Genomic DNA, 10103 nt, shown 5'->3' with positions numbered 1-10103 from the left:
ATATATATATATATATATATATATATATATATGTATTATAATTTATATTCTCTTTCATTCTAGCTGTGTACAGCTGAAAATGTAAGGATGTAGGATAAAATAAAACCACACCCAGGCTGCAACAATAAAATAAATACATATGAACAAGCAGTAAAAAGTATGTATCCACCCCTGTAGCTATATGCTTTGTGGAAAAATGCATAATTTAAATTCCCACAAAGAAGCACTGAAATGACAGATCCCCTTCCAGTATTTTCAATGGAAAGCAAAAATGTTATCTAATTCAGTACCAACATACAAAACCTCTGGTTATGTTATGATCTTTAAATAATACACTACATTCAACTAGGAATGCCAGATTATTGGAATAAATAGTATTGAAACATTTATTTTATTGGACTGGACAAAAGTGATTAATAGACACCAAATATAGAGAACAGATTGGATTCTAGAACAGTCTTCCCTAGTTACCTAAAAATAATTTCAAATGTTACTAGGGCATTCATGATTGGGGGAGTCAGCAACACATTTCAGAAAATCTACAATCTATCCATCAGTGTTATCTCTCAGTCTAATATCTCAAACATGCCAATCTTCTTTGCAGCAATATGCAAAGAGGTGGCACCCCCCATATATTTCCAAGCAAACATCCACACAAAAAGGAATCTTCCTTATTTGGACAACTGTCCCAATCTGTTTAGTAAATATATCTTTGACATATGTTTAGGTGGGCTTTTACTGAAAGCTGAAAAGATATAGCAATAAATAAAATCCACAGTGATGTACATTACCAGTAGTATGCATCAAATTACTTTGAGCACTATACTCATGTGTTTCATATCACTTTCTCACATTTCTTCAGAAAACAGGCTAATTTTTTCTAGTTTCATTTTGGAGATACTAGAAATATACATAGTAAAATGTCAGGCTCACACTTTGAATTGCACGGGCTTGGGCAAGTACAACCTGGCCATGGAATAGGTCATCATGTTCCCGAAACCTTCATTCTTGTTTCAGAATGAGTTTCTGAATCTAAATTCCTGCCATTGCCTTCTGATCATTCCTGGCTCTGGAGCACTGGCTTTACCTTTCATTCATTTCTACCTCTTAATCCCCGTTTGGCTTCTAATCATTCTTGGCCTCTTACCCCTGGCTCTGGCTTTCAATCATTTCTGGCTGTTAACCCTTTGCATTGCTTCCAAACTTTTTTTGCATTTGACTTCGGCTTTGGCTTATCATTTTCTGGATCTTGATCCTCCCAACTCTTAGCTTCAACATAATTGAGAGCTGCAACCTGGTACCTGCTTATCAAGTACTTAGACTCTGCACCTCAACCTACAAAGTGCCAACTAAGCATTCTGGCATCCGTCAGTCTTAAGGTGGTTTTCCAACTGCAAGGTCCAAATACATTTAAAATAATTAATAATAAATAATTTTTAATACAATAGCTTTGAGGTATTTATTTGTGCAAAAACGCTATAAAATATTACAATATATAAATATATACTGCAGTCAAAATAGCAGGGAGCATAGCCTAGTTGTTCCATTGTTATATTTTTCATCCAGACATTGCCATACTGTTTCCATCACACTGCTTTATATTCTACAGATCCTGAAATGCACCTACTGCTGATGCTGGAACACCCTCTAGTTTGCATTCACAAATAGACAACCTGATATGAAAATCATCCTGGCACTAAACATTTCCCACAGCTCACAACCAGATTCATGCCTGCTTTTGTAGTTTGAAAATAACTAGTGATTTAGAAAGAAGAGAAAGGAAAGTTATATACACATACTTTAGTACCAGTGCACTCAAACTGGCCCTGGGATCTGTGTATACTCATTTTCCAGTGGACTACACAAGGAGCTTGGGATTAGGTATACGTACTATACCCTGTTATTAGAATCTTATACAGAATCAAACATTAAATATTTTTCAGAGTTCAGGATTTTCCAAATCAAAACACCATTATAGTCAGTGGAGAAGAACTTTGTTAGTGTGTAGTTTGTTCTGGTTCAGGAGTCACCACTGCAGCCAAATTCACCAAAATGTCACTGAAGGATCCCCAGATGTCTTGTATGGGTTATTGTATTATTTAATAAAAATTACCAAAATTACAGAATATATATCCTAGGCTTATTTTTATGACAATGCAAAGTGAAATTATGTGTAGCAACCCATTGCAACCAGATTTTATAAGTTTTTAAGGTTCAATATGCATTGTACCTGTTAAAATGGGGCTTTGTGAATAATATGGATGGAGATGTATTTTTTCACATATTAAAAAATGTTGATGGCTTTAAAAACGTCATTTTTCAGTCTTTGAGCTCCATGTAAATAAACGTTACCACTCTAATCTAATATCTGAACTGCTAATAACCATGCTTTCTGTTCAGTGACACATAAACTCCTGCTGCCCTGACCTCATTCTGTCTTCTCATTTTTAAAGCCTAACTGATTGCTCTCTACTCGGTTTCTCCTTGAACACTTTTTGGAGTAAAACCTGCTAGGTGCTGCTGAGTTTTAGACTCCTTGTGAATATGACTACATCTTTTATGTGGACTTGGCATATTATTGCAACAACTTTCCAGGAAGGGAGTGATCATCCTTACAGCTGAACATTTCATAGATTTTTAAACTCTAGCTGTAAAATAAAAATAGACAGATTGCAGAATATTGGTGTATCTAACATACAGCACAGTGTACATACAGAGGGGAGCAGTGTGTCCTAGATATTTTATAACACTGCATGTTAAAAAAGAGCATTAAGGGCAACAAAATGTTCATCATAGTGTGCAGAAGTGTGGAGTATGTAAAATGTAGGCAACGGTAGGAGTCGCATTTCCCTTTCCCTGCATTTACTTGCATGTGGGTACAGGTAGCAGAAGGAGAGCAGGAACTTTCACTATAGCTTGGAAGGATGTGTGGCCTTTCCTTCCAATGCAGTAGGACTGACTGAGGGTTCAGAGGACTGTCAATGTCATACCTGCATCAGTCCCTCGGTTGGTGCTTTAAACACCAGTAAAGATATGAAGCAGAAAGTCTGTTCACCTGGGCTCCAACACTATTCTAGTGAAGCCTAAGCTAAAGTTAATTGGCCTGATTTATTAAAGCTCTCCAAGGCTGGAAAGAATACTTTTTTTCATTAAAGCTGGGTGATCCAGCAAACCTGGAATGGATCTGATCCAGGATTCACAACATTTGCTAGCAAATAGAAGAAATTATTTGCACGGTTGCGGAGTAACCCAGCTTTACTATAGAAAGTCTCCAGCCTTGGATTACTTTAATAAATTATGCCCAGTGATGGAAATCGCACATGTTTTGTTCGGTCATCTTGGGGTGCAGAGTTCTAAATAAACAGTGTAACCTTTGCTTAGTGTTGCTTTTTCAACAGTAGTTTCATAACACTTGTCATTATGTACCAAATAAGTCTGCAGTCAATTAGCAGTGGACATCATATACTAGTGGGTTCTTAATATTCCCAGGTCCTGCAATACTTATATTTATTATCATTAACACATTTTCATGGCATTCCCCCATAAACCATATTATCAGAAAAACTTTAAAAAGGGCAATAATATTTAAGGAGAACTAATGAGATTAGTTCAAATATTTTTTTATGGTTTTTATGAGCAATTACTTTATGTACATCATCATTGCTGTATGCCATGGTTTACCAAATATAATTTCCTATTATAAATCAATATATTTAATGCATGACAAATCCTATTTGATGTTGTTTTTAGCACTGTGGGGTTGATGTACTACAAAGGGAAAGACATGTTCACTAGAAATCAATGCTATTGTACAGAAGCATGCAATTTTCAAATGTTAGCATATTTTTATTATGTTCTATATAATTGTCCGAGAAAATGTATTTTCTCTATTCTTGGGAGCATACTGCAGAGAAGGGTGTGGGGGAATCTATATAGGGTTTCTGATTAAAATGTGATCTTATACTGCAATAATATTCCTGTGCATACTAATAATATTATTAATAATAATAATAATAATAATATAATAATATTCCTATGTGCATACTGAATAATAATGTTCCACTCTGGGTTCACTTTGTTTTCCACAATAGGCATCTCAAAATAAATGTTCCTTATATTCCTTTTCAGGTGAATACATTGTCATGACGGTATACTTTGATTTAAGCAGAAGAATGGGATACTTCACTATTCAAACATATATCCCTTGCATATTAACAGTTGTGTTGTCCTGGGTATCGTTTTGGATAAAAAAAGATGCCACACCAGCAAGAACAGCGTTAGGTAAGACATTTATCAAAATTTTATCAAAACGTGGGTTTTAAATGCTAAAAAAGACCCATCAAATGAGTCCAGGGATTGCACTCTCCTAAAAAAACACAGCTTCCTAATAGACTGGTCTCCTAGGTTAGATAGGGTTGTCTACCGAAATCCATATACATATATTACTACCCTAACCAGTAAAAGTAACCTCAGAATAAATATAAAAAAATCCACCCTAAAGTATCTTAAAACTTCAAGTTTCTGAATGTTTTGTTTGTCTTCCTCTGAATCAACTGTGTATATATGGTTTTATCTGGGATTGTAGATGCTGGTTTGTAGTATGTTTTATTCCCCTAGTGAATGAACTTGATGAACTGTGATGTGTTTGACTTTAAATATCATGTTCATGTTCAAGCCTAGGTAAACTATTTTACTGTTCAGTGCAATTACCTTTAGTAATACTGCACTGTAATACTGCATAGTTCTCACTGCCAGAACCAAAATGACTGTCCAACTTTTGTTGTCCAGTGTATTCACTTAAGACAGGTGGTCCCTGTTCTATACAAAAAAGTTTTGATATACATAAAGTTTTTAAATTGCTGTCAAGGTCATCTAATTTGTGATCTTTATGTATAGGTAAAATGTTGGCATCTTTAAATGTTACTAAAAATCTTGTTTAAAAAATTTGTGAAATATAAATGTAAGTTTTATCTATAAAATAGCTAAGACTATTCAGATATAGGTTGACGTTCAAAATTCCGACAACCTCGGTACCTAAGGAGTGCTGGATTCACGAAAATTCTGGATTATTTTTTATACTTACCTCCACACAGGCCAGCCTACCTATCGCAGCACCGCAGACATCTGGCACAGTTCCAGGGAGCAGGCAGCAGGGACGTCTTATCGTGTATTTAGTTAGACCTAACAGCTGTTTCTACAATACGGCACCATGAAAACATAAGTGGCCAAACAGCGTACTGCAGGCCCTGTATTGAAAACGTGATCCGAAAATCATGCCGGGAAGCTGAAGGAACCGGATTATTGATGGATGGATTTTCGATTGTCAACCTGTATATGAAAAAAAAAGAAATAATTTTTGTTTATATGATTCCACATTTAGGTTTATTATTTTCAAAAGCAATTTTTTATTGCACTATAAAAAGTAAAAGTAAAGGTCAAATTCCAATGATAAGAAAAACAGTTTTAGAGCTCTCATTTTGAATTGGTTTTCTATTGAATTTGAATGGAATTTTGTAATACAAATCATCTATTAAACTCAAGAAAAAAGGAGGTGCTGGAACTGCTCTTGTGAAGTATTGTATTAGATTAGTACAACAAGATGTTTTGCTTTGGGAACCTTGACTAGGTTAATCACTTTATTAGGTTTAATGATACCTATATTTTAGATTACTATCATTTTCTTAGAAGTGACATCTCGATAAAATTTGAGTATTAAAGGATACATTATGAAATTATTAATAAATATGGTCCCTGAATACTTTTATAACTTTTATAAATGGAGAATTTATTACCTTTATTACTACTGTGATTGTGAATCAGCTATTAGCTATGCCTTTGTAATTTTATTTTTTTAATGATCAGCTATAAAAGGCTCTGTCAGTCATAACAGTCTATTAGCCTATTAGTTCTTTGGCAGATATATTTTTATGAAATATATCAGAGCAAAGATAATGTTTTTTTTGGCAGTTTCAAGACTGATCACCTACTAAAACAAATGTGATTCGGCCTCTCTCTACCTGGAAGCAGTCGGGTCTGAATATCTGCATAGCTAACACTGACAATGATCAATTCTAGCAGAGCTTCAGGGAAGACATGCAATGGAAAGAACCAAGATTGATACCCATGTGCACCCTATTTAGAATGGACGCAATGCCTCACCACATGTAACAACCACAAAGCATTTGACAGGTGTAATCCCAGCTGGGATTGTACGCAAAATCCCATCACTGCGTACATTCACTGGCAACTTGGGCACCCATGTGGACGCTTGAGTTGATGATTTGTTAATAGTGTATAACGGGATACTATATACCTCTGTACAGTATATCATATTTATTAACCTCTATCCCATTATTATGCTCCTACAAAAGCACCTGCTGCACATAATTTTAATATACATTTTGATTTATGATAATAAAATTCCTTGTATTTTCACATCCAGGCATCACTACAGTACTGACAATGACAACTCTGAGCACCATAGCAAGAAAATCTTTACCACGGGTTTCCTATGTTACTGCCATGGACTTATTTGTGACTGTCTGTTTCCTATTCGTATTTGCGGCATTGATGGAGTATGCAGCACTTAATTACTATTCAAGTTGCAAAAAGCCGAGATGTAAAAAGAAGAAAAAATCGGTAAGACATTATTGCTTTCCTGCTTTATCATGTTTTGTTGGGATTTTATGTTGAGTTGTAGGTCCTTTGTCATTATTAAGTACAGGGAATTATTAAGGGCAATTTACTAAAAAAAAACATATGGGGAACACAAATTTAAATATATAGATTTAAAATATTCCTTACATAAATATGACAATTATCTTTGTATCACTGATATTTTGGTGTTTTCTTTACATTAGTGACTTTGCTCAGTTGTATACCACTAACAGTACATTTGTGGAGAAAATTAATAAAACCCATTTTTTACATGTGTATCAATGCATGCATGATGGAAAAAGAACACAATGTCACCAGCACTCCAAATTCCAGCCTTCCTTGCCTAATTGTAAATGCTCTGTAAACGGGTTGAAAAAAAGTCATTGTTTCAGGGCTGCACAGGGCCCCTTCCTTATGGCAACATATTGACCATCACATGTTGCCCAGAGGGACAGTAATTTAACTCAAGAATTCTGTAATTTTTTAGCACTGGTGACTTTGTGTCTTGTTTCCATGAGTTTAACACAGTACCATCTATGCTTTTTATTTCAAGCACCCTTTTTCTATTTACAAGGTCTATTTCCATTAAGGAGCGCCTCCCTAACGGGACAATGCACAAATGTTACCATACATTACTTAAAGCAACCCAAGTGCTTGCCTTTGCACAATACCTTTTATTTAAATGGACTGCCAATGCATTACAATGAAGCAGAAAACACATCTGCCGTATTTAGGACATAGTACATTAGACAAGCATGTGCATGATGTTACACATCACTGGGTGTTGCATAAGGCTTCCCACACATTTGAATGAGCTGCCAAGGCATCACAACAGAACAGTAAACATATCTGCCCTATTTACTGACACATAACACTACTGTGCAGAGATGACATACATCATTGGTAGATTCCTTTAGTGTTTTATTGTGTCACTCAAAATGAATTGCATCACTGGGCACCAACATGTGCATGGTGAGCTAATGTGCATTTCCTTTACCTTAATGCAGAGGTGTAAAGATAGTCCTAAAGCTAACTTTTAACCTGCTTAAACTTTGCCTTTCCTAGTTCCACTAGTCTGTGTGCTTCTCTTTACAATGCAAGCAGATCATAACTAATTGCTCACTGTAAATTAAATATACTATAATTTTACTATTACTGTTATAGGTATTATTACTGTTCATTTTCAGGCTAATTTAAATTCCTACATCTGGCCCCCATCAACTGAAAAAAAATGTTAGCTGTGTTCAAGTTAACTGGAAGGTTTTTACATGAGACATTTACATATGAAATTAAATGCTGTGACATTAACATAGCATATTTTAAATTGCATTGAATACTCCATGCATTCTGAACAAATTAAAACATGTTTCTGTAATCTTGTACAGGTACAGTATATTGTCTTTGTAGCGCTTACAAAAATAGAGGTGAAAGCTGAGTGATCAAACCTGTAACATTAATGATGCAGAAGTAAAATAATTACATTTGTATATGAATGTGCTAATTTACATTAAAAAGAGACTTTACCATTTACATTATCTATAAGTGCTGCAATACCTTAACTACAGATGCCAGATTTTAGCAGAATAAACTTCATCTTTAAAATAAAAACACCAGTTTTAAAAATGATTTTGTTTTCTATAATACATACACCCAACATACTTAATATATTTCACAAGTATATAAAAATAAAGCACTTTCCTGACAATGGATGTTCTGTGATACTTACACACCTATATGAATGTAAAAGCAGTACATACTTTTTTCCCTTCAATGAGAAATATTTTCAGTCTGGGATATCAAGGGCTTAAATATAGATATATTTATCTGATGGGCACTGCTCTTCCATATCAATGTAGTTTACAGGTATGCGTGCTATGTAGGATATGTGAATGCATATATTTGATGAAAAAAGTCCTTTATAAGTGATATTGTCACTGAATGTTTGGCTGCCATATAACAGCATTGCTTAAAAAAGAGAAAACATGGTAGGACAGAAACTAGGACACTGTCAATGAGAACCTGATATATGAAAGTTTGTCCCTTCTTCACTACTTTAAGCGAAACAATGATGCATGCAGTCAAGTGGAGTCTCCTGGTCTCCATACTTTTGTTGGGTCATTTACTCTCTATGTAAGGATTAGAACAATCTTGTCAAAGCATCTTCAAAAACTAGTCAACAATGGCAGTTCTCCTATTTGTTAATTCCTAAAAATGAACACAAATAAATATATATTATATTTGTTTTTTTAAAAATGAAACACAATATACACACAATAAAAATAGATCAAATGTTTTACTAACTTTTGTTTGAACCTTAAGTTGGCTTGTTCTCTGTTAGGGAGCATAATTAATTGGTATGTTACAGAAAGTCCCAACAATTTAAACAAAATCTCTGAGTAAGTGGTAAAATATTTATAAAAGTGCAGCACTTATTTCCTAAGTAGACAGTTATGTATCTCCCCAATTGTTTTAAGCCTGGGGTTCTAATAAATAAATCACGTTTACTTCATTGTCATTAATTATTTACCAGAATTTTGGAGATGCTTTCTTTAGATGTTCTTTAGTGTACATATGCAATTACTAGTTCTTCTGTTACAAACTAAAACCTATTAGGGGGCTTTGGTCTATATACTGTTTGTATTTGGTGCTTCTCCCTTGAATTTTCTAGCTTTTTTTATCCAACATGTATTTAATAAAGATAGTACTTCTTTGTCTCTTGTGCTATGCCTCAATGCCCATTATTTACCTAATAAATTATTTAAATTTTTTGTTTTTGTTTATTCTCTTTAGGCTTATTTTTTATAATATTCATTTATTTGATTGTGGTTATTTTGTATTCTATTTTCTGTTAGATGTTAAAGCGATGTAGCCATTATAAAGGTTTTGTGAGAAACAGGCTTAATAATGCTAGCCAAGAATGTTTGCAGATAATTCTAATGGAAAGGTATAGATACAATTAACAATATGGAAAGGTGCTCAGTGAAAGCATGCTTCAGGGTTTTACATTTCTTTTACTAAACCCATTGGTCTATCCCTCCTATTGGAACAGGTAAGGGCTTGCCTTTGGGGAGGGGAGTTTGGGGAGCAGAATGCATTTATCCCAATGCCAGAACAAATAAAATTTGTGAGGCTGGTGGTCTAATTGAAGATAATACCAGATTAAGACGTCAATTGTAGCAGGAGTCAACAATATCTGTTGACCATTTTTCAGCTCTCTTATTTCTGTTCAGAACTCTGATCACTTCAGAGCCAGCAGAGGTTTAAAATATTACTGTTGAAGAAAAATATTAGTGGTAGCCCCGTCTTCAAGTAAGATATACATGCTGACATACATTTCACAGTCACATAATATTGTGCATTTTACAATACATGAGAAGCATATTTAATATTGTGAATACAGTTCCACCGGAGAAGACAGATCAAGTTAGGATGGAGTACCACTAAGG

General features: G+C 34.4%; 1 protein-coding gene across 1 annotated transcript in view; it reads left to right on the top strand.

The window, feature by feature from the left end:
- The window catches only part of GABRG3 (gamma-aminobutyric acid type A receptor subunit gamma3), a 253015-nt gene that overhangs the window by 240936 nt on the left and 1976 nt on the right, over positions 1-10103 (top strand). The window contains exons 7-8 of the mRNA XM_072412880.1: positions 4129-4281; positions 6443-6639. Coding sequence (XP_072268981.1) covers positions 4129-4281; positions 6443-6639 — 350 coding nt within the window. The remainder of the gene's footprint in view (positions 1-4128; positions 4282-6442; positions 6640-10103) is intronic.

Source organism: Pyxicephalus adspersus, chromosome 1 (assembly GCF_032062135.1).
Source record: "Pyxicephalus adspersus chromosome 1, UCB_Pads_2.0, whole genome shotgun sequence".
In the NCBI taxonomy this organism is placed as follows: Eukaryota; Metazoa; Chordata; class Amphibia; order Anura; family Pyxicephalidae; genus Pyxicephalus; species Pyxicephalus adspersus.
The sequence above is the reverse complement of the archived record's forward strand: the minus strand, read 5'-3'. Positions and strand labels throughout refer to the sequence as shown.